This window comes from Passer domesticus, chromosome 1 (genome assembly GCF_036417665.1).
Source record: "Passer domesticus isolate bPasDom1 chromosome 1, bPasDom1.hap1, whole genome shotgun sequence".
Taxonomy (NCBI): Eukaryota; Metazoa; Chordata; class Aves; order Passeriformes; family Passeridae; genus Passer; species Passer domesticus.
The window spans coordinates 35,622,123-35,647,964 of NC_087474.1; the positions used below are offsets into that span (position 1 = coordinate 35,622,123).

The 25,842-nt window shown below is 38.4% G+C and overlaps 1 protein-coding gene across 9 annotated transcripts in view; it reads right to left on the reverse strand.

Moving 5' to 3' along the window:
- The window catches only part of SATB1 (SATB homeobox 1), a 92,095-nt gene that overhangs the window by 20,878 nt on the left and 45,375 nt on the right, over positions 1–25,842 (reverse strand). For all 9 annotated transcript variants that reach the window (XM_064414100.1, XM_064414091.1, XM_064414082.1 and 6 more), the window contains 4 exons: positions 25,635–25,746; positions 22,847–23,301; positions 14,284–14,496; positions 5,829–5,984 (listed from right to left, as the gene is read on the reverse strand). In XM_064414100.1, coding sequence (XP_064270170.1) covers positions 5,829–5,984; positions 14,284–14,496; positions 22,847–23,301; positions 25,635–25,746 — 936 coding nt within the window. The remainder of the gene's footprint in view (positions 1–5,828; positions 5,985–14,283; positions 14,497–22,846; positions 23,302–25,634; positions 25,747–25,842) is intronic.

Below are 25,842 nucleotides of genomic sequence, written 5' to 3' on the forward strand. Positions count from 1 at the left end.
CCCATCTTGCTTTCTCAGTTCACACTCTTCCTCTTGCATCCCTGCTGACACCCGATCCCACCCGACTCCTGCTGCTCATGGCACCTCTTCAACTGCCAGAGCAATCACCCCCAGGCAATGAGGGGGGAGGAAAACAACATTAAAAAATAATAAAAAATAGATGTTGTTGTGTGTTTTTGCAGCTAATGTTTTCTAACTACCGTATCTCGCCTTTGCACTGGGGTGAGGGGTTTATTTCCAGGTGGACCTGTGAAACAGCAGACCTCAGAGTACATTGTGTTTCCACCTCGCGTCTCCCTGTGCAGCATCCCTCCCTGCTCCACAGAGAATCCATTGTACACTGAGGTTGGGGGGGAGGGGGGGATGGGGGGGAAGGAGGTTTTTAAGCCAAGATTTAAACCCAGGAAGTGACTCAGCTGCTCTGAGGGAGACAAAGGCAGGAGAGAACTTGACTGAGAGCAGGGTGATGGGCGAAGGACTGAGCCCCCTCCTGCCCTGCAGGTTGCACCCCTCTGGGCAGCCTGAGGTTCAGTGCCCTGAGGAAACAGCTTTGGAAATAAATTTCAAAATCCCCTCCTAAAGCCACATTGTTACCAGAGGGTTACTCTTGGTGATAAAAAGGTTTCTTTTCCTCCAGCTGGAAAATAGTTGAATAGATTGTTCTATATCTGCGGTAATGGCATGTTACATCTCTGTGCCAGATCCACAATACCGTGCTTGTTCAGTGTGGGAAGCTGTTTAAAAATGACTTTCCTATTAGAGTATATAGCTTAGTCTCTAGATGGAAAAAGCCAGATCAAAGATATAGCATTTATAAAACTGCTGGTTAAAAAGATAAAAGTGAGATAACAGACATCAATTTTTCACTATAAATCTCTAGGTTTACTACAACATTAAAATTTCCAGTAAAAGCAGGGTTTTATATACCTGAACTCTAATGGCCTATTCTGAAAATATTTATGTCAGGAAAAGCATGGTATTTGCATGCCAAAAGCATTTTTAGTGCCAATGTTTAGCATTCCCTTCCCATTTAACTCCTTCCCATCTACTCATGAGTGCTAGCTGCTCTGCCTAGTGCCTACCTGTCAGATCTCCTCATGCAGCCTCCTGGAAGAGAACACTCTGGGTGCACACAAAGGCAAAAAGTCAAACCCTTCTAATTAAATAGCCACTGCATAAAACACTTGCCTGATGGCTCAGGATGGAGTCTCTAGCATAGTCTGAAAACCATGATTTTACCTCCACACTTTGTATGTGAAACTACTACTAACCAAAGCAAAAGACAGGGATGGAAGAACAGGAAACTGGGCAACACAACACAACAGCTCAGAAGTAACAGGTCAGAACTACGTCATTAGATGAGGTTTCTGGAGGTATGAGTAGCACTCCATTAGATTTATTTTAAAATCAAAGCATGATTCTGTGAGAACCAAATGTCTCACCCTCCACATACAGGCATTTTCATTCGGTGAGAAGGGAGGGCATTTGGCAACTATGGGTGCCATAAAGAGCCATCGGCAGCATTGACTGCAGAAGAGTATTGATTTCACCTGTTTATTTCAATAAAAATTAAACTTATTTAGGCAAATAATGCAGGCTAGCAGCCTGAAACTGCAGTGCATGGGACTCTCAGAGGTACGGAGCTTAATATTACTGCAGTTTTTGCAAACCGTAATTTCCCAAATTTAAGAAAGCTTTAGCAATTTTACCTGATTTTCAGCAAAGTATTGCTTTCTTCTCTGCTTCATACTAGCACACGTGAGCCACAGCTATTCAGGATAAGCCATAACATAAATCTAACTTCTCAGAACATAGCAAACATACAGAAACACTACAAGTCTCTACCTGCCTTATATCTCAGGGCTCTTAGGTATGGGGGTTTTGTTTGCTTGTTTATCTGTTTTTATGGAATAAAATTAGATTTCAGCATCTGTCACCATCAAGGAATACTCATCCCTGGCTCCCACATGAGAACATCGTAACCACTGCAGAGCTACTGAACCATGGTACCTTAATGATCATTATACAAATCAACTTCTTTTTTTTTTTTTTTTTAATAACAAAATTAAGAATTTGCTTCCATAAATACTCAAATCAGACTTTCAGGTTACAAATTTAATAAAAACCCAATATGATGAAATTGTTAAAGTAACACCACAAAATTTATGTGTGGATTCTTTTAATTTAGAGTCATTCAGGTGTGCTGATTAAGTTTTAGCAAATAACACTGTTGGCATTGCCACTCTGCCATTAGGAATCAACAACCGGCGTGAAGAGACAAAACACTGGGTAAACCTTTCTGTCTTCCTTTTGTGTGCATTTTTGCAAAGCTTTCTTTTCAACATAATCTAAAAAAACCCCATTCAGGCCTATTAGAAAGACAACCTACAATAAAAACACAAGATTTTCAACATGGACATTAGGTGCTTTGCCAATTAAAGTTCTAAAACTTCCTGAAGATATGATGTATTCCAGGAATTTGAATTGTAGTATCTTCCTTAGCTTCTCAGTATAATCATAGTAACCTTTGAAGTGTATATTTTGAATGTAACAGATTTTTAATTTATTAGATTGTAGATAATATATTGATCCTTAAAAACATAGAAAAACATATTTAAAAAATATACAGAATGTATGCATTCCTGTATGGGAAAAGAACTCAACAATTTAAAGAATGTGCTAGCTGTGTCCCGAAACCCATTCAAACCCACATACCAGACAGGCCCTTTCCTTTGGGAACACCAACAAGCTGCCAGCAAAGTGCACCATGAAACTTCAAGCAGGCAAATCATCCCCCACCTGAGTCAGCAAATGAACTCTCTCAACAGTGCTGCAACCTCGGTCTGATCCCAGGACCTCGGCCACAGCAGGTCCCAGCACCCAGCTGCTCTGTTCAGCATCAGGTCTACATGCAGTTGGTCCTCCAGAACTCAGGAGGATTTAAAAATAAAATTGTTAATCAACACATTATTTTCTAATATCTTTCCTCCAGACTTTTCACTATAATGAAGTGATTATCCCAAGATTTCCAGTTCTACTCTTGCCAAAGGCACTGACACAGTGCTAGGGAAGATGCTTGTTTTTTACCTTGGCGCTACCCAAATAGAAACTCCTGTAGTGCATCATTTAGTAGCAATTCTGTACAAAGTGCTCTAGTCAGCAGAACATTATCTGCAGTCTCCTGGCTCAGGCAAGCCCAGCCACCTTGCAGATGCTGGCTGCTTAGACATCCAATCTAATGTTGCCCCAAATCAGTTTATTAATAAAAAAAAAAAAAAAAAAAAAAAAAAGGCAAGGCCTTCCAGGCCTTTGTCCCCTCACAGAGCTGGTTTAGGTCACATATGGTTCTACACCACAACTCCAGACTGGACTCAGAAATTAATTTTTTTATATACAAAATGAGATAAAAACAGCAACGTTCAATTTTAGCAATTTTTAAAAACAAAAATGTTAATCAACACATCATTTTCTAATATGTGTCCTTCAGACTTTTCACTCTAACTTGGGTTATTTCACAATTGCCAGCTCTGAGTATGGAATCAATATCTCCAAATTGAAAAAAATATCAGAAAGAGATCTCTCTCAAGAGAGGTTCTCTTAGAGAATATGTTTGAACAAGCCTCTTTTATGTGCAAAGGAGACTTTTTTGGCCCCAAGAAATGTTTACTTGTACCACTGAAGAGCTCCAATGAGGAATATTTTACAATACATGCACCTCCTTTAGTATATGTGGCAGTGCTACAGATTCAAAGATTATTAATTGGGTTACTAGCAGTCTGCTAGTTCAAGAAGACACAGCACATCCTAGTCTACCTAGGAGGTTACTTCTGCAAAGCAGCTTTCTAGTACAAATGACACTCTATCTAACTATAGTCCTGAAAGCTTGCTAGACACATAAATTAACATTGCTGAAATTGGTGAGAAAAATAACCCCTGAGAACACAGGTATAATCACCAGAGTAAAATGGAAAAGAACTATGTGTTTGGTGTTGTTTTCTGTACTTGGTAGCAAAGTTTGTACAAGAATCTAAATTTTATACCAATGCTCAAATAAACCTGCACTGCATCCTCTGAAAGCTTTCAAGCTTCATTTTGGTTTCCTGTCCCTTTGAAAGTCAGCACTGAAAGAGCTGACCCACCTAAAAAATTTTAAGGCTTTGCACTTAAATAAATACACTATTGCACAAATCAGATCAGAACAAAATTATGTGGGCTGACAGACTGGCTTCATACCTTAGCTTTACAGAAGACTGCAGTGGAAAGGGGAAGGTGCAGAAAACGGACAGTGCTCTAACCCCAAGTTTTGACATGTAAATAAAGACATCTGAGGAGCACACAGGTTGGAAGCTGCTGTAACATTCTATCATAATTAGAAACATTTCAAGAGCTCTGTAATTTCCAATCAAAATTACAGTAATTTCCGATATACAAGCCATGATTCATGACAGAATTTTTACATTCCATGGGAGATTATAGTGGCCTGATGTATGACACACTGAGTACAGCACTAACATAAACAATTCAGTTTAATGTTTAAACAGCACTTGGTGTTTAGAATCCCACAATAAAAGAAACATATTATTGTTGAAATTATCACTTTGACAGTGATTGAAGGGTAGGCAGGCATGTGGCCTATAAAGCTATAATTTTTACAGTCCACAGCTTGAGTTTAATCATTTTGATACAACATTTCCAAAATATCCCTTTAAATGCTCCTTACACCATATAAGTTAAGAGACAACATCCTTTTCGTACAATGAAGTGCACTCCAAAATGTGAACAGCACAGAAGTCAAAAGTTAAAGCCCTGTTAAAAAGAAAACCAGCACTAAAATGCTGATGGCCCAAGAAACATCAGTCTAACTGAGCTTCACTAGCTTTCCCTGGAAGATGATGAATTTTTCTATGAAGTTGCTTTACAAAAATAAAGAAGTAGTGATTAAGTGGATTCAACCCTTAATCTAATATGAAAATTCAACATTTGATTTCTTTCATGTTTTTGTATAACTATAGTCTTTCTCATTGTTCTATATGTTTTTCCTTTACTTCTTGAGTACATTTCTCACTTAAATCAATGCATTTGCATACTCCAGTGATGTTTCTCAGAAGACATGTCATTTATGATAATCACACCCAACAAGTGCTTGCTGATTTCCCTCTTGCCACTAAACTTAACAGAAAATCTTCAGTTAAAGAAAACAGAATAGGAAACCACAAAACAAAGGCTTAAAACTGAATATGCAACATATATGTATCATGCAAGCAGGTAACCAAGCAGACATTGTGTTCCACAAAATTATACATATTTTCTCAGCTATAACTTGTACTACTGTAATTTTTTGGGGGTCTTTTTTTTTTCTTTTTTTGACAGTCCACCTCCCATGCACAGTCTCACCAGTGGGTCTAACTAATTATTTTTTTTTTTTGCAAAAAAAACAGCACCCCAGCATTCCTCACTGCAGCACATGTAATTGCAAAACAACAAAGCCTCAAGATGAATTTGGCAGCAATACCCAGATCGTGACCACAGCTTTTGCCACATCCACACCAGCTAAGAACTGATGAACCTGATGCCTCCTGTGCCACCAAGATCCATGGGCACACAGGAAAGGTGTCTGGCTGGTGGGGAAAAGGGAGTGAGACATCTCAGGAAGCTGCTTCTCCACCCTGTCTGGAGAACCAGAAGTTACCTCCAGACTCAGCAAAGAGCTCTGAGTTGTTGTACTGGGCTGGTACACCGACCCAGCTACCCATTTTAAATCACATAGAACCTGATCTGGGGGAATAATTGCACAGGACATGGAGCTCTTTGAGCCCTGGGAATTTTACCTGGCTTTTGGTTGCCGCAACCTTCGCAAAGAGTGCTTGGGACACCTTAGCTCTCTTCATTTCCTGCTGAATCTCATCATAAATGGAAGCATTAATGTTCATGGAATTGTTTTCGGGTTTTCCATTCCTCTCTGTAGCAATAGTAGCAGTTTTGACCTAGAAAATATGAGACGTTTTTCATTATGAAAAAGTTATTTTCCTCTCTTTCCCTCCCTAAGTAGTTTCCCTTTGCATTTTATTCCTTTTATCCAATCATTTTCTGATATTCTTTCGGCATTTTGCAGAATAAACATCATAAGTTATCTATGGTTCCAGCAATTGGGAAACAGGAATATTCAGTGCATTGTAACAGGTGAGTGCATCTGAAATATGAGTTAACAGACCACTGCAAATTTCAATGTCATAAATTAGGTGGAAACCTGTGAAACAGTCTTGTAGAGACCTGTGAATCCTTACATGATTTCTTTGCCGCACACAAATTAAATAAAAACTGTAAGTGCAACATAAAAGAATCTCTAATGAAACAGAAATCTGACAGATATATCTTGATTCATGTCTTATGCCCAGTACACTCAAATGCATGATAATGTTGAAAAGTTGTGGCTTTAGATTGAATTTTAAAAAATTTATCCTATCAGTTTGATTCTTAAGCTGTGTTTTAGAGACTGTTTAGAATAATGCATAGTTTAACCACTCCTTCATGAAACCAAGATAGGACTTTCTTAAAGCTACTGATTCTAGTTGTATTTCACTTACATACATCAAATATTTATTCTTCTTGCAGTCCAGATTAAATAAACACCAAACATGTAAACAAGACAGAATGATTACAGTACCACCTTTATGCTGCATCTGCAGCATTAAGGAAAACAACAAAAAAATACATCAGTAGCGACATGATGTGCAGGAGACTATCCTTTCCTTCATCCTCTGGAAATGATGGAAGTGATGTTTCAACACCAAGCATCATCCCACCAAGGTTAGACTGCAGTTTCTGCAATATCAGTTGAGAGGTACAAAAAATCAGCAGGTACTCAGCTTATCCTACAATATTCTCAGTAGTTAAGGACAACGTCTGTCTTTAGCAGTTACTCTTGCAAGGCTTGCTCAAGATTAGTGGACCTAATGGGCCACTAATCCTAAAGTGGATCAGAGGAATAGAAAACTGGACTTCTGCCAAGAACCCACAAGGAGATGATGCAAACAAAATCAAACCTTAAGATGTCAATTCAAACGTACTGATTCATAGTCAGGTTATTGAGACCTGAATTAATTTGGTTATTCTGAAGTTACACAGCTAGTTTATCACAGCCATTCAGCTTAATTCTGGGTGTAATGGACAGAGCCTGGAACTTCCAGAAGGTGATTCAGCCTACTCTCAAGTACATGTCTAAACCCACACTTTCACTATCAGTTTGATCCAGTGCAAGTCAGCATCTTCCTGTGCTCTGAAGTCCCTTGAGGTGCAAAAGGAAATCATGACAACATGATAATTCATCTTCTAATCTCACTCTCTATGAGCTTTCATATGTCACAGGTCTCACAATATGGGAGTCGAAGGCTTTGGATGAGAGATGTACTTAGGCAAATCAGCAGACCATTTTTTCCTAGAAATGCCATGCTCAGTTTGTGTTAGCTATCATCCATAGTGCTTTTAATATAAAATAATCTAGCCCAGAAACTGGGAGAGCTTTTGCTGAATGCGATTTGTCCATCAGGCTTTTTAGGAACTGTGCTAACACATGCCCATGAACTACAAGGGGCAAAACTTGACAAGAACAAGATGTCCACAAGCACTTTGCCCCCCGCATCCCCCTTGCCCCCATTCTGGCAGGCATTAGCACTTTCTGGTGTCTAAAAACAAAGGTTCTAAGTAAAAAGGGAAATGGAGAAAAATCCCAGAATATGGCATACAGTTAATCATGAGATTTTTTTTTTTTAATCTGAAAAGAATTAGTACTTTACAGCCATGCCCTTTTCTGCAGTGTGAGATTTTACCAGCAACATTGCAGAAGAGGATGCCCAAGCCTGGACCAAAGGCTGCTCAGAAACATTTGAGGCACCTGGCAGCAGGGAATAAGGATCAGCACCACAAAACTCTTTCCTTCCCACTGCAGAGCAGGAAAAGGTATGCCTCACACCAGACAAATCAGTACAGGGATGCAAGAGCAGGTGCATCTCCTGAACATCATACAGTGAAATAATTTAAAAATACAAAATCAGTGGCAATTTTAAATAAGAAGGGCATGCCAGAAGATAACTGACAACCAGTGGGGATGTTAAACATACAACTGAAAATAGGCTTATTTCTGTATATGTAAAAATCAGCCTAAGCTAAATTAGATAATGAAGAAGTGATGGCTTTGTCAACATGCCTTCTTGAACCTTGGGTTTGAATTTTGGGAAACAAATTTCAGTCCTTCTCCCCAAAAATAATTTTAACTTGTAACTAATCTTTGAAGGACCCAAGGGGAAAATGAGAAGATTAAGGTATTCAGTTAACATACACAAGTCTTTTGGGAAGGAAACACTTTGCTCTTGTGATCTTGATCACAATGTGTCTCTTCTATAAGCACACAGCTTTTTGATTGCTACTGAGCTTCAAAGGACAGCTTCATGTTGTAGCAGTACTTCACAGATCACTTAACTGAGCTGTGAATAGGCAGACCATCAAAAACAATCACACACCATGCTGTAGACATAATTTAAACTATGCTACTCTGTCCACACTTCTCAATGTCCAATTTAACATGGATATGCATTTAACCCAAGGGAATTACTGAAAATCCTTATTCTGGTTTGCAAATCACATCTGTCTTTATACAGGTACAATAAATTCAACAGCATTTAATATGTCATCAAAGTTAAAACAAACAAACAAACTCCTATTGTCTTCTGTTGATATTTAATTAGGGAACACTAATTGAATTCAGAAAACATTAATATCTGAATCAAAAAGCAGTATTAGCCCAAAGATCTTCAGGGGAATAAAGTCTTAAAGTTATAAAATTATGAGTTGGGGGATTACCAAGAGTTGTGATTTGCAGTCATACCCTCTCCCTCTCCAATTCCTTTCACTGGCAAAGCATAAAAATTCTTCTCCTCTGTCTTAATAATTTCTCTTCAAAGAACAAGTGTAGACTCTGGCTGGTCTAGATGGACTATTGGTCTGTTCTGGTCTGATGAACTCCATGCAATAATGACAATTAATCTCTTGGAGAATATCCATACATATAACTGTTTCATAATTAATACATAAGCAGCATCTAGGCTGTTGTGTTGAATTTAGAATTGAGTTCAAGACAGAGGCTTTTTGAAGCTGGGTTGAAAAAACACCCTCCTCCTCAAAAAGCCCAACAGAAAACAAAAAAGCTCTCAATGGTGCAACTTCAGGACTTGGGAGAGGAGGTGGAAAAAGTATTGATTTTGGAGAGAAAAACAAAACAAAACATAATCTCTCATCTCATCCACACTGAAGCACAACCTCCCACCCCACCCACATCTACAGCCACATTTTCTGTTTAGGAAAGAAACCATAGATCAGCTAATTTTCTTTTTCTTTTTTTTTTTTTTTTTTTTTGACAGTAACCAAATTTTGCAAATACTAACTGAAGAGGGGAGCATTATTTTACAAATGTAACACACTGAGAATCAGGAATTCATTTGGCCAACTTCCTATCACCAATCAATCTAGTCTTCTAAGAATACTTGAAAAAAAATAACATATCCATCTCCTGGCCTACCCAGATATATCTCCTCATCAAGTAAGACTGATTACAGCAGCAAGAAGTTCTGGATTAATTCAATTTTCCTAAAAAAAGAGTAAGTTGTCATAGAAGGAATAACCAGCATGAAGAGGTTTTCACAAACATGGTAGCTCATTCCTTCCCCATCAAAACTGAAACAAAAAAATCTTATATAACACATTCTCATAACTACTGTTTTAGCTTGGGAACAAAAATCTTCTTTAATCCTGGTTTAGCTTTTAATATTACATTGTACATTAAAATTCATAAAGTAGTTCATTCCAGGCAAAACAAACTACTTTTCAGTTCTGCTCTGCAAATAGCAGAGGAGGTACAATAAATGCTGTTGCTTTCAGAACAGCTTTTATCAGGACAAGGTTTACTACTCCATTATTACAGTGGCGCCTGGAAGTGCAGTTATAGTTAAATGTCAGGGTTTCCATTAACTCCCCTCCATGGTGGTTTTTGTGGGGGTGGGAGGAGAGGACTGCATTTATTATTTTGTTCATTTTACTTTCATTAAAATGTAACTTGGCACAAAGATTATCAACCTAAATCTAAAATTTTGCCAACGTAAAAATTATGCTGGTGGTGATACATGGCACATGTATATGGGACTAGGACTTCACCACAAAGTTTCAAGGAAGCTGGTGTTATCCAGAACTCCTTGCAATGGAGATTCACTGGTCCTCAAACACCAACAAAGCAGTGCTCTCCTAGATATCATTCTTTCAAGAGTAACGTCCTATCTCTGAGACCCAACCCACGATTGCTTTAACTTGAAGGAACTGTAGTTTATCTGCAGTCAGAGAGGCCAGGACTGTATTTATGAGATGAAGGTTTTGATCAATGAGTACCTAGAACCATGAATCATGCAAGATTTTGGCTATTTCTTAAAAAATTGCCTTGTTAAAATAATATTCTGCTCTTGACATTACACGTACTCTATTTTTACACAGGATGAAGATGGGCACCAAGGGTTAACACAAATTTTCTTTGGGGAATATGGGTGGCAAGAAAGATTTCTTCCTTGGCTCAGCTGAAATGGAGATTACTTGTCCTGAGAAAGAAGTGTTTGTAACTGCAGGATGGCTAAAAACCTTTAAGTAGAATATTTTGGAAAAGAAAATCTGTAACTTGGCCACCTGTCTTTATCCTCCCCAACAGAGGGAGGGGGGAGTCATCTTCCCTCCACATCCCAAACTGCCCTGATGAGACATAAAGGCCATCCCTAGCATTTCATCATCCTCCAAAGTATCCCCAGATTATCTCATTTCCATATAACATGCAATAGACTCATTCTCTCAACTTGACCTAGGAATATCCCAAAAGGGCCTTGTGGGGTGATCTGCAAGATAAAGGTGTTGAAGAGTGGGGGGAAATGATTAAAAGAAATAGAATGTGAAAGGATCTTTTCCCTTCCTTCTAGATTGCAGAGGTTAAATGATGTCTCCATGCAGTACCTACCTGATGGAGATGCTAATACTTATAAATTCCAGTGCCCCAGGAAACAGCCTGATAGACAGGCTTCTGCCCCAGGGGTCTCAACTCGAACAATGTCCAAGGGAAAAATCCTGGTGTACGCCGTCTCCTTGGGCTCAGTCCACCAGTGTGGAAGATAGTAGCAGACTTTTACAACTTGACCAGCTTAGAGGGCTATACACGCATCCCAAAAGCTCATGCATTAGAGGCTAATGATTTCAATTAAAAAAAAAAAAGTAAGATTTTGCATTTTGTTTAAGTCAGAGAGAAAGGAAGAAGTAACGGGGACAAAGAGCTTCTTAAAGGATTTCAAAAAAGAATTGGAAACAATCCAGATACATTAGCTCAAGTAGCAACTAGTAAGAATGCTGTAAAAATGAGATAAATTCAACACTGTTCCTTCTAACTCAGGCACCAGGGTTTATGTTTGGTGAGTTCCTACTATCCAATCAGACCTCCAAGGTCACACTTTCTGTTTTTGCATACAACAGAATGCAAAATTTACACAGAACAAGCTCAGCTGCTAAATGGTTAAGTCTGCTCTACTGTCTGGCCACCAGTTGGCAACACAAAAATGCAAAATAGATCCTTTTCAGGATGTTTATTTTCACATCCTTCCGAAACTGATAACTTGCAATTGCAAAATAAACCTTCATGTGTGGCATATTAGCTCCCATTTTTCATGGTTTCATAGTTTAATTGTTTCAAACGTTACACTGGTCTAAAGATTTAATATTAAATATGTTGGCTCTTGTGTAAATTCTGTTGTCAGGATAAACGGTCTGTTTTCTCTTTCAATGGTTATCCGAGAAGCTCACAGTCAAGCTGGAAAAATATTATGCTGAATTCCTGCAAAGTGATCTTTAAATAATTGCTTATAATAAATTTAGTAGTAAGGATGATAGTAGTTTTATTTCCTTAGTATCAAATATTCAATAAACTGTGGACATTTTGGGGGAAGTAATACAGTAGCAGTTTGCATTGAAAATTTTGCAGTAGCCTGACTGTAATTTATTTCTGCTGTGATTTGTAAAGTTATACTTGCCAGTGTTACAACTAGGACAACTTCACTATTATTTCAAGCATCAAGTATTGTAGTTACCTTACCAACATAGATATTTCAATTTTCAAACTTAGGACTCTGAACACTTAGCAGCAGGTGAAAAGTGCTTCAGATGTTTATAGTGGGGGATTCTGGAAACATGTAAGAAGGTCACAAAGAATCACAGCTCAGAGGTTTCTACATTCTCCATCTATTCACTAGGGAAAATGTGTGTGTTTTGCTGAATGACAGAGAACAGCACAACAACTGGAAAAATAAGTGCTTTGTTCTGTAGACCTCGAGTATTAGTCTATAATGTTTCCTTTTAAACTTGCTTTCCTTTTGAAAAGGATTAAAACAAAAACGTATGCTGTTTCCACTTTGAACTGTCACAATTAGGTTAACTATACTCCTGACTCACACTAAAAAAATGAAATGTAATTATGAACAAGAGCACAGTAGAGACAGATAGATTTAGCCCCCCTTTCCCATCAAATTTGGACTTACAGTATGTTTGTCAGTTAAGAAAACCCCTAAGTCTCACTTTCTTTCTGGCTGCAAGGGATTTATACAGTTTTAAGTGTGAATTAAAACCAGTACAAGGACTACCTCTGACTTGACATCCTTCAGGAAGGTCCTGTAATTAACTCTGTTCTTTAGCTGTGAAATTGCCCAAGACCACTTGAGACAGAGTGAGACATTACCTTGGCAGAAAGAGATAAGTTAAGAAGGAGGGTTAGCCTTGGCTCTGAATTACCTGGGCTGTGGGAGCAGGTACAGATATTAAAACAAACTCAAATGTTATTTTAAACACAGTTATCTCTATTTAACTATTTCCCACAAAAGCATTGCTATGTAAATAGATTCTAGTCCTTTATCTTAGCAAATATCTATAGTGGATTTTACAGACTAAACTCAGTTAATGATAACAAAACTACATCATTAGTACAGTCTGTTTTTTTCTGCTAAAAATTTATTCTCTTGTGAAAAGTACTGCAGCAGGTCAAGGTGATCTTCTGTCCTCCCTCCTGCAATTTTGCTATTCGTTACTTTAGTGTGGTTCTTAGTGTCCATTAGCTGAAGGAAACTCAGAAAAATAATCTCAAGAGGAATTTATAGCATTCTGAAAGGGTATAGAAATAGTCACAGTCACAAGCCTATGACTGGATAACAAAAACCTGCTGTTTTTGTAAAAAAATCACCCGTCACAAAATTCCCACAATCCCAAAGCCTTGCTTTGTTTAGCAAAACTGGACTGTGTATACAGCACGATTCCCACATATCTACAGATTAGTTTGGATTTTCCTTGCACAACTACAACCTTGAGCCAGAGCAACGCAGAGTATTTCTGCAAATATACAGGTTTTGGAGTGAACCATGTTTCTTTGTGGAAATCCTGTGCATTCCTATGGCCCACATGCATTTCTCATATACCTTAAAACAAGCATCAGAATTTCCTTGATTGACACAAGGACTGCACCATAGAATCTCACAATCCCACTCTATCAAACTTTGTAATTTTTGAAGAATTAAATCAAATAAATTTTAGATAAATCAACAGGAGTTTCATTTTAACAGATACTACATGAAGCTTTAATGAACCTATCCAAATCATTCAGAGAAATGGATATAGCAAGCTGTTATTTTAAACAGTTGTCAGTAGCTCAAGATGGTAAAAGCATGCCCAGCATTTTGGGACGGGATCTTCTTTCCACCATCACTTTAGTTTTACCTGTTTGCTTTCTGGAAAAATAATTTTTAAGGCACTAGAAGGCACTCACACTTCTGCTTTCATTCCCTCTCAGTTTAATGGCCCATATCCTTCAAAATCCCTATCTGAAGCTATAACATTAAGAACCTAAGAATTGTAAGAAAAGATGACAGCTAAAAGCTATCATCTTCCATGCCCAGTAAAGCTTGTACCTCAATAAAATGAGCAAAAAATTCTGGAGGAACCATAATGGATAGAATTTATCTTAAAATTAGAAAATAGGTAGTAATAAAGTGCTACTATCATCCATTATATTTCTTAAATTTAATTTGCAATATGCACTGCAAGTAGTGATTCTATGAGTGTTTAAAAAGTGCGACAGCAAAAGGTTTCTTCTTTTTCAGAAAGGTCTCACCCAGCGGGACAGAGAGAGAGCACAACAAGCAAATCCCAAAGGCAGAGAGAGCGGTTTACTTGTGGAGGCCGGCTGGGCGGTGTGCTTATGAGAGGCGCCGGGCCCATCGCAGAGGCTGCGTTCAAGCTCCTTTCCCTTTCGTCCTGGTAAATTCGATCTCGTTCTGCTTCTGGCAGCTGCAAGAAGTTCTGCATAGCCCGAAGGTTTACCAGCAAGGACTGCGAGGCAGTCTTGGGATCCTCTTCTTTTCGGAGGATTTCTGAGAGCAAGCCCTGTAGGGAAGAAAAAAAAATAGGCTCGAAAGTTAGCCTAGGTGAGTGGCTGTAAAACCATGCTCTGCAAAGCCACGCTTATCAGTCCTCATTCTTCTTACCATGGCTGGGAATTAGAACAGCAAATGCACAGTTCATTCCACATAGCAGTATATTAATGGCATTTTAGGTAGCAGAGAAGAGAGCCTCAATTGTACCCTTAATTTTATTAAGCACCTGTTTTAAATGCAACATAAACTGAATCTCCCTAACAGGTCTTCCTCCTTTTATTGGCTTAACTTGCCATGATATCTTTCACAGTCCACAGATAATCACGAGATGTTAAGGATAAGTGAGATACACTGGGGGGTTCTCAGGCTTCACTGGCAAAATGCATACCCAACCTTAAAAATAGGCTTTCCACATTTCTAGCAACTTAAACAGATCTTTGAAAGGATGTGATATTTCACAACTAATCTGAGACTATAAACTTGCAACGTTCCTAAAGTACTGCTTCACTGACTCAGGGCCATATTTTTTATAAGTTAATATTTCTTTCTAAGAGTTGCATATTGGAGTTTAACAAGTGAGGAAACTCATTGAATGCCCTCATGTTCTGCTTTCTTCTTGCACCTTCCCCTCTCTTCATCAGGACAACCCTAATACTAAAAGAGTCCATTGCCTGGGATATTTATATTTAATGTCAACAGGTTCTTGACATCTCCTCTCCCTGCCAGATTCTCCTTTTAAATACATCGGGGATTCAAAATGCTCTGCTGTCTTGGAGTAACAAGATGGTGATAAGAAAGATAACTTTTGGAAAAGCAGATGTGAACTACTACTTAGAATAAATATTGTTGCCATGCTGGGAAAGAGAGAGGATTGGCATGGGAGGCTCTTACTTCTAGTGTAACAAGGGAACACACGTGAATTTCAGGGAATAAGATAACCCAATGTTTCTTTTCCTAAAGAACTGTTGTAAGTTATTCAGGATAATGGAGGGGTAAACAGAGAGAGGGAAGCAAACAATAAAAAGCTAAAACTAAGATAGGCAATACTGACTGAGTTTATATATTCCTAAAATGGTACACGAGAATGATATGGCCAAGGGAATCTTTTTAATGCCCACAGCACCTATGGCAGTTGTGGGCCCCAAAAGGGCAGCTGACCTCTCTCAAAGGTCTTATCTTATCAGGCAAAAGACCCTTAGGGAGGTGCTGCTGCAAAGCCACTGCTCTCAAGCAGTTGTGCTTAGGCAGGACCAGGGCCCACCCAGCACGGGTGTGAGCTCTATACTTCCCTGTTGGGCAATGAGGACAGAGGTACCAACCACTACACCTCAGCCAGTGTGGTCCTCATGGCCCTGTCTGTGCCTGCTCATGGTTTTTTTGGTGTTTTGGTTTTTTTTTTTTTAACCAAACAATCTTTCCAGCATTAAGCATGAAAAATATTTCAGAGGAGGAGGATAGGAAAAAATAATCTTGGGTGATTCTTTCTTACCACTTTTCAGGATCCCTTCTGTTTTTTGGTATCCAGGCAGAAATTTCTCAGAAAGTAAATAAACAAGTTACTGACAAAAGTGGCATTTGGGTGATGTTTTAAATTTTTTTCTTAATGGTTAGTCTAATAATAAATTTACTTATTAGCAAACATGGAAAATAAATTTGTGTCTATCACTTTTTTGTATTTTTAAGTACTCAGACCCACAGTTTCCAATATTTGTTAGTGGTAGGGTTACACAATCCACCTCAAGAGGAGGTACAAAATGATATTTTTCTACTGGAGACAAGGCAAAGCAGTCTGCAGAGCACGGGATACAGAGAACATAATAGAAAAAATTGGGTTGGAAGGGACCTTTAAGATAATTCTGTCCATCCATTAATCGTGCACTGCCAAGCCCACCACTAAACCATGTCCCCATGTGCCACATTTGTACGTCTTTTAGATACCTCCAGGGATGGTTATTCCACCACTTCCCTGTCTGCCTGTTCCAGTGCTGGACAACATTTTTGAAGAAGAAATTCTTCCTGATATCTAATCTAAACATCCCCTGACATAACCTGAGAACATTCTCTCTCACCCTGTTGCTTGTTACTTGGCAGAAGAGACCAAAGCCCACATCATTCATCTCCTTATAGGTAGCTGTAAACATGTGTGATTTCTGACTTTCTGTGCTGGAGACACCTCTCCATGAAAAAATGAGCAAGAAAAACTAAACTCAAGTGGACTGATCATTGTCAGGAGAGAAGACTCCTTTACAAACAGCCACCCTACTGTCAGCCACCAGAAATGTCCTTAAAAAGTACTTTAGCCCATAACAGAATATATTTGCTTGTATAAGCCTTAGCCACATAGTGGGCAGCTAAAAAAAAAAATAGAAAAGGCTGGTTTTCTTGTATAACTTTTCCCTCTTCAGTGAAATAAGTAAACAAAGAAAATGCTGTTAATATTTTTTTTTAACATTTGCCTGCATTTCCACTGCTGTAGGACACCTCTTGGTGATTAGAAATGCCACTAAGTATTCATTCTCCTCTCTTCCCCAATCACTGTCATGACTCTTTGAGCTGGGAGCAGAGCAGACCAGAGGACAGCAATGCAGGGAGAGGAGGGGAGATGAAAGAACAGGGAGAAGGCAGGAGGAGTTTGCCTCTAGGCTCTAAACCTAAAGGTCAGAGTATGTGAGGAAAACCCATGAAAACGAAGATGTAGTACCAGGTGCAGGCAGACAGAACATAGTTTGCCTGCTTCACATATTATTTCATTGTTACTACTTCAATTTTTGAGCACAAAACTTTAGCTAAAAGTTGTTAGACAAGATGTACAATGGGAAAAATCCTAGAAAGAAAATATTGGCTCTCACATTCTGGCCTGTGCTGATGTGCACAGATAAACTGTCCATTTTACCAGGCTTGAACTGGTTTTTCAAGGTACTAGTCTTGGTGAGATCTCCTGATACTGTACCTCAAATTGCATAAAAACTAAGTTTGTTTTCCAAAGAGATTATAAACACTCTTAGGCTCAGAGCCCTCATCACTGTTGCTCCCTTGTATTCTCTTTGCAATGGAAATGTATTTTTTTAAAATATTCCCAGGTTTCCATTGAAAAAAAAAAGAAAGTTTACATGTCATCACAAGTATAATTCATTACTAATGGCACAAAAATGTTCAATAAATATTATCAAGGCTTTCAAAAGCTCATTACAAATTCTTTAAAAATGGAGATAAATTAAAGTGTCTGCCAATATGAACAAAAACACTGCCTGTCTGGCCCCCAGTTTGTCTCCTCCTTGAACATAATCACTGATTCAAATAGATTTTTATCAGTGTGATAGAACTTCAAAGCTTTCAGAAGAAACATGCAATTTGCCCAAAATTCCCAAAACATGCAGAACAACCCTGAACACTATCCCTCTTGGTTGCAGGGCCTTCCTATCCCATGTCCAGGTGGAAGATTATTCCCAAACTCCACTCCCAAGCCTGGACCCTAGCCAAGTAAGTTATAAGCAGACACATTTATCTCTGTCGCTTAGTAGCAAGAGGAGAGCTGTCATGATAGTGTAATAGCACCTTTTTACCTTTTATTCAATAGTGATATGGATAGTGTACTTTTTCTTAAATTACACTATGAAGAATTATATGAATACAGTGGCAATTTCTGTTATACTTAAGCAGGCAAATTTCTCTCTACCACATAATTTACAGAACTCAAATTCAATAAAACATTACATGATGGTCCATTACTGTTATCAATTTTAAATAATCCATCTTCATTTTTCATTTTACTGGAAAATAAAGTGTGCCAAAGACAAAGTGGAAGGAAAAAAAAAAAAGTAGTGCCTGGGAAGGTGGCTTGTGTAAACTTAGATTTTGTTTTACAATTACACAGAGCCGTTTAGTGCATCCAAGCATTCTCCTTCAAAATAGCATTTGCCCAGAATTAGCATGAGCACAGTCCTAAATACACAGAAGTTTTCACATATGAGAAAAGGCATTATACATGAATGAAAGGCAGTACGTCCTGGCAGCTAATATTTTAAACAAGCATGGAGCTCAAGTAGAAAGAAGGGAGAGAAAAAAGTGAGAAACACTGAGAAATATTTAAAAACCTTCGGATCAAACACTGTCACTTGTGGGAAAAAAGAAAACTACCAAAATTCAGAGACGGAAAAGCAGCACAAAGCACTCTTCCTTCTTTCATAAAGACAGAGCCACGAGGTCACCTCTGTATAACAGCACCCAAGTCCCTGCAGCAAACCTTACAGCTGAAAGTGTACACAAACAGAGACAGGCAGCCCCCAGTTCCAGTTCCAACCACAGCCATGACTAACATAATTCCTCGCTCGCACAGTGCGGGCTCGTCACCCCGCCGTGCACCAGGCTAAGCTGCACCTTCCAGTCAAATGGCAGACTGTGGGAACTCAAGCTTTTCGCTTCCTGACTCATGCTAACATTTAGAAACACACAACACAAATGGGAGAGGAGTTTATTTATTTGTTTAGGGTTCTGAGGGCAGTTCAGCCCAACTAATGTTGATGTTGTACTCCAGCTTTAAGAACAAAACAGAGTAGAGGAACTCCCAGTTTAGTTTAATACTTGAAACAGCAGACGGAGCTTCTCTGCTGACAGAGGCCTGTGGCACCTCACTTCAGGGGGCTACTCCAATGCATCTTCACTGTCATCCTGGCTGCTTGGGGCTACCCAAAGCAGCAAACTGACCACAAATACCATTTTCTAGCCTGCAAAGCACAAGAAAATATGGAAATTGCTCTTTCAGGATAGTAGAGGTATCTGCACATGTACAGTGTATTGACATCAGCTAAAACAAAATATTATATTTATTAATTTGATGAACTGGCAACTGAAACATAAGCGTCTCAAATCACCCAAATTATCCTGGCAGACTGGTGACCTTTGGACACCTTGCTTGAGGTGAAACTCAGATCTGCCAGCACAAGTAATAACTCAACAAAGTTTTCCACGGTGCACTGAAAGTAGGTGCTAACAGGATTCAACCTGTTCCTTGCATCCAGTGAGTTGGAATCACAATTGCTCAAGGACAAGCAAAACTTCAGATCCTACTATATGTACTCTGAAGACTACCTAGATGGACTATAGAGAAATTCCTCCCACCAAAACTTCTGCTCCCTGTATCAGCTGTCCTATTGTGCCTGTATAGATGAGAAAGTTACAGGTATCTGGACCTTGATTAAAGTTTACAAGGCACATTCCCGAGAATTCAGTTTTGAAATTACCATTTAGAACTTAAGGGTGGGAGGAAAATTATTCAAGAACACATTAAAGTCACATTCTTTCTTAAGGACGTACTTCTAAGGTGTAGCTAAGGGGTTTTTTTCTGCTTTATAGATAATTAGTAATAGTAAAAAAAAAGCATGCTAGTTCTCAGAAGTATCTTTGCCAAATCCTTGGATTGTGGAAAGATAGAAATATTTCTAGTTGATATTTGTGTAGAAATTTCCAACCCAAAATTCTCTACAAATTCTGTATTCATATTGTAGAGCATAAGTCTGAAAAACAAAAGCATCTTCAGCCAATTTCAAAGTCCATTTTATTGCCTAAACATTAAGCTAAATAACTTTCAATTGTAGATTGCTTCCTTCCTTAACTTTTACACTGAAAGCAAATCTCTCTCCTCATCTGAGACTGTATCTTGACACCAGGGTTTTCTTGCACTGAACTCCTAACCAATTTCAGCAAGTTCTTACGCCTTTAGAAATTGATGGCATGATATGGTCCCTGGACACAGCTCAAATATGCTTATGACAGTTTCAAAAATGTCAGTGGTAAGCCTGAGTTAGCTTTCTATTTCAGAAAACAGAGCATGAATTTCAACAAGCATTTTCACTTTTCTAGCAAAAAAAAAACAACAAAAAAAAACCTTAGGATATTACATCACTATTAGAAAACAACTCTTCAACTGCATCAGTTATTAAAGTACTATCCAAATTTTAGCTCAGTGAGATGTATCCTTGAATAAGATGTGAGGAATTCAGAAAAACATCAAGTAGAACAAATTTTTAAAGTTTTCATGTAAAAATTGCTGGTACCTGTGTTGACCCGTGGATATTAGCTGTCACTATGGGTAAAATTACCTATTTCCAGGTTTGTAAAGGCGAAATGCACCCACAACAAACTCCTCTGTATTTCAATGGGGCTTTACATCATATGAAAAGTATGCTGAGATATTTCTTGGCAAAATTGAGGTTGATACTCTCTCTTGTCTCCTAGTATTTCTCCTTTCTGCTCCTTATGTTTGTCACAAAACAAATACTGCAAAATCTTACCTAGCTAACTGCAGATACTAACTTGATTACCAGAAACAATTTGTAGGATGTAGGAATACTACTCTGTGTTCTTCCAAATAGATTTGACTGAAAATTGACAAAATATATAGGTGTATTTCATATCATTTCAGGGGAATTGTTTTCAATGTTCATTTTGGTGTTTCCTCCCAGTTCTGAGTCACTCTCAGCACATTTTACCAAGCTGGTTAACCACAAAGTCTGGAAAAGAACTGAACTTTAAACAAATATTTAATAAAATTGTAGTAAGAAAAATACACAGCAATACATATTTTAATATATATTTACTGTAATAATACTAATATTAAAGTAAAGAATCAGTATTTGCACTAGAAATCTTTTTCTGCAATTGCATTCATCACATCATATTTTCTCCTAATCTGTCATATAACTTCAGTGTCCACTGAGAACTAATCATCCTTGTATTTCAGGTAACAAGTACTGCTTGTGTACAAAGAAAATGCCAAAAGCTTCATGCAAAACTAGTTGGCAAAAACTGACCACTTCAGAGGGGGAAAGTTTAAATGTGTGCTTTTAGGCAAACATGAGAAAGAAGTAAATATAAAATAAACTTTATTTTCTGAATTACTTGCTTGCCTTTTTTGTCCAGGTAAGATGGCAGCTGCAAGCCACTGTAACATGAAGCTACTACTATTGCTTTCATACTTTAGAGTATTAATAAATAAATTTTTAAACACTGTATGAAAGAAGACTCACTTATTTGTACATATAACAACTAACACTGCCTGAACCTAACTTAATGTAAATAATCCTTGCATGAGTTCACATAAGCCATGAAATTTGGTATGAAAGGCCCATATCCTGAAAACCTCCTCTGCTGTAAAGAGGAAAGACACATACACACACAGAGCCCTACAGAGAATTCACACAATGACTCTACTTTCTTTTAGCTAAAGGAGGATGTAAAATATTGTAAGGCAATAGTAATTCAGAACAATTATAAATGACATGCTGATTCAAACCTGCACCAGAGCATATGAAATAGAATTTTTATTCTCTAAGCTATGCAGGGAGAAACAAAAATGTTTCAAGAGAAGCTCAAATGATGAAATTTTTTGTTCTACTATAATCTACAATGGGCAAATTGTTCCCAAAGCACATGTTTTCATTTAAAAATAGGGAACCCAAAGCAAATTTACCTATGTCTTTTTAAAATATTTCCCATTTTACAAAGTTCTGTTAAAAATATTTTATTTTGTGTTATGAGATACTTCTAAAATTTTGAGATCTTATTATTTGCATCCAATATACTGACATTTCTTCCATAATTTCTGCTTGATTAAATTCCATGCAACATGGCATTAAGTTAAATTCATAGAGCAGAATAAATTATAACAGGGTTAGCTTCTAAAACAGGTGTAAAAAATAACACATTTTAGTGTTACTTATCAGCTTTGCTAGGGCTGGCTTTTTCTGCATTGAAGAGCTGAAGTATATGTTCTGACGTGGACACCGGCAAGATCAGCAACTACTGTTTTTGCAACAAACTACAAAAATACATGAAGAGAGTAGATGATCTAGAGATAAAGCATTTAATTTTTAATCTCTTCAGAAGCCTGAAAAGATGCTATTAGGACTTTCACTGGGAAATAATAAAAATAAATGCAAGTATAGATAAAAGACCATCTCCAGTACACCTGTGAAAGAAGCCAGGTTGTTCAGTGCGTGCAGGTGGTCAGAGCGGGTACAACTCTACAACACAAAAGGCAATCTGTTGGGTGACTTTGTGAATGGCTCTGCATAGAGATGTTCACTTCCTTTACTGGGAAATTCAGCTATTCATAAAGCATCACAAGTGGAGAGGAACCATGCTTCCTGTAAGAACAGTGAATATTTCCACAAACCAGTCCCTGAGGATTTCAGTACTGTATCAACATGGACAGTGATCCTGTAAGAAAGCATGGTTCCTTCAAAGGAGCTAAGTGACACGGTAGAAATGAGAAGACAGACTTAGAAGATGGCAATTACTAATTAGAGAGAGAAAGAAGGGACTCTTAGACTGAAAAAAAAAAGAGAAAAACGACGACTGACCTGAGTTCGGTTAAAAGCCACGCGTGCAAATACTGCCTGTGAGATTCCTGCTCGTTTCAATTCATCACGGACCCACTGGTAGATTTCGGAAGACACCTCTGTGTTTGTTGAGACCTGCTGCTCCAACGGCTTGTTCATGGATCTACTGACAGGAGGAGGGTGGTTCAAGTACTGTTGGTTTAAGGACTGCTGGGCTAGAAGTCTGTTCACTGCATACTGCTGGTTCAGCAACTGGGCCATTACCAGCTGCTGATTTACCAGCTGAGGGCTAATGGGAGTAGATACAAGTCCAGGGTGCAGGTTTGGAAGCGGGGTCCGAACTGATGGTTGACTACCATGAGAAAGCTGAACAGGAGATGGAGGCTGTTCGGCTGTGTTCCCTGGGACTGGCTGCTGACCGAAGTTGACATGGTTGGCACCTTGCTGGGATAGTTCAGAAAGGCTATCCATCTCAACTACAGCAGAAAAGAAACATTGAAAAGGCCAACATCAGACTGAAAATCACAACCTTGACTGTCCTCACAAGACATGATAATAAAAATAAACAAATGTAAAATGGTGCAATGCAACTCAACCATGAGCGGGTTGCTGCATCCCACTATGACAGACACAGGGGACTTCAGACAAAGCAATAAACAACTGGAGATGGGGCATAGACAAGAGACAAAACCCCACTCTGTGCTGCAGATGATGCAGGCGAAACAGCAAGTGTATCTGTGCAAAGGGTAAGGAGGGCTTTTGTGGGAAAACATGTCCCAGCCAGAGCGACAGAAGCCCCTGGTGACTGGTTTTGCTCCTCCCATGAGGTCCCTGCCATGACATCTGCAGTTCCCAGCCACTGGAAATCTGTAATAAGCAGGGTGAGGTGCAGACCTCCCTATGCTCTGCTAATTTCTAGATGCTGCATCAATTGTATGGGACTGCTAGGAACTAGTATAATTTATGTAAATTACACAGATGGGCTGCTTTATCTTGCAACCATGTATGCATGGTTTTTTTCAGTGACTTGCAACATGGTTGAATTTTTTTCTTATATTAACTCATCTGTCTTTGACACACCCTCCTTTTTAAATAACAGCACAGTTTTTTAAACTACAAGAGTTCTTCCAGTTCCCCTCTTGTGCATGATTAAACAATATAAAATAACTCAAGGTTGATATGAAGGAGTCTCCTTTTTATCAGCATTTGTAACTTTTTTTTTATTCTAGAGCTTTAGCAGCTCTGGTCTGGAAATAGCCTTAAGCAAATAAGCTTTATTTAAAAACCAAAAGTCCAGTATTTTCACAAAATTGTTGTAGCAATTTTTTTTTCTTATACTATAAGGCTTTTTCATTTTCAAGGCAGTATCTGAGCTTGTCACAGTAGTTATGATCTTCACTAACAGTCATCAGTGCAAGGCCACCCTTTCCTCCACAAATATCAGATCTAGATGAAGAAATTGGCACATGGATTCTCACCTGCATCCCCATCTTCCTCCCCTGTCTTATCATGGGCAAAAATTTGATAAATAAAATCAGAAAGAAAAGAACTTTCTTTTCTGCAGAAAGTTCTGGTGTCTATAGCCTGGATCAATACCCAAGCAGAGGCTCTGCTACCCCTCACACAGGTGGCTTTGGGAGCAATACTGCCTCTTCTGCCAGCATCATTTTACACAAGAATACACAAACATACATTTTCTATTCACTGGCCTCACTGACTCCAAGTGAATGGAAGAGGAACCTGTCTTGGCAGACCGTATAAATAAAATTTTGCAGGGGTTGCCCCATACGTGAACACTGATGCAAAGGATGTGGGAGAGGCTGATGTGGAAAGGTCACTCTGCCCATATGGACACTCTGCTGCCTCACATATGGACCACCTGAAACCAAGCGGACTCTTCCCACTAAATTTGGTGGTCTCAGAAGAAGGGTTCCATGTTGCACAGGAGGTACAAAGCAGATTAAGGAAAGAAGCTGTCTTTTTTCACTCAGGGAAAGTAGAGATCAACCCAAGTGGGCCATTCACTCGGAACAGTAATTCAAGCAATTATCACAAAAGTGATGCATTGTCTTCATTACAGCCTTAAGCTATAAAAGGCAAGGAACCCGTTTGGGTAGATGAATGATTTTGCCTCAAATACTGAAAGCTAAGTCAAGCTCAAAATTCAATCCAAATTGAGGTCCTATTTCTCCATTCTGTTGAAATCTATGTAGAAATTTTCTGACATAAAGTGTTCAAAATTATGTGAACAGGTTTAAGAAAGATAAAAGGTATCACAGAATTGATAGATTTTTTTCTCCAAGAATATACTTGTGCTTATTACAAGAAGCAAACAATTGTCACAACCACTATTTGCTAAAATTAATTGAAATTAGGGTCCCAAGGTTAGAGAAAGATTTGAATTTATAAAATTACAGCATTCTTGCTGGAAGCTAGTGATAGCTGTAGAAGCCTGTTTCTTTAAATATACATTAGCCAGCACGAGAAAAAAAATACATACATTAAAAAATCAGTTCGTCACAGTTCCAGGAACAGGTTTTCTAAACAATTATTCTGGGTGGTAGAAGATCTCTAGATTTACAGAATGACAGCTTTACATCTCTGGCAACCCAAGTCAGCTTGGCTGTTTCAATAGCAAATATTTATTTAAATGAATTCTTTCACTATATATGTACTTTCTACATCTACTCATCAAAAGCATCCTAAACTTATCATGAAGGGAACTGGCTTCTTATATGACTGTGACAGACCTCAATGTGACACATAATGGTATGTAACCACCATCAAGGCAATTTTTTTTTTTGCTTACCCATCATATCTTTTGCCTTCTTGAAATGTTTATACCACCTTCCAAATTCCTGACATTTTGCTGCTGAGACATTTGCATAGTAAGTGCTGTTCACAATGGAAGAAATCATACTCTGTGTGAAAAGGGGAGAAGAAAAAAAAATCTGTAATACAGAGCAGTACAAGTCAAAGCACAAATTATTTCAATTGTTGAACCAATATATTTTTAA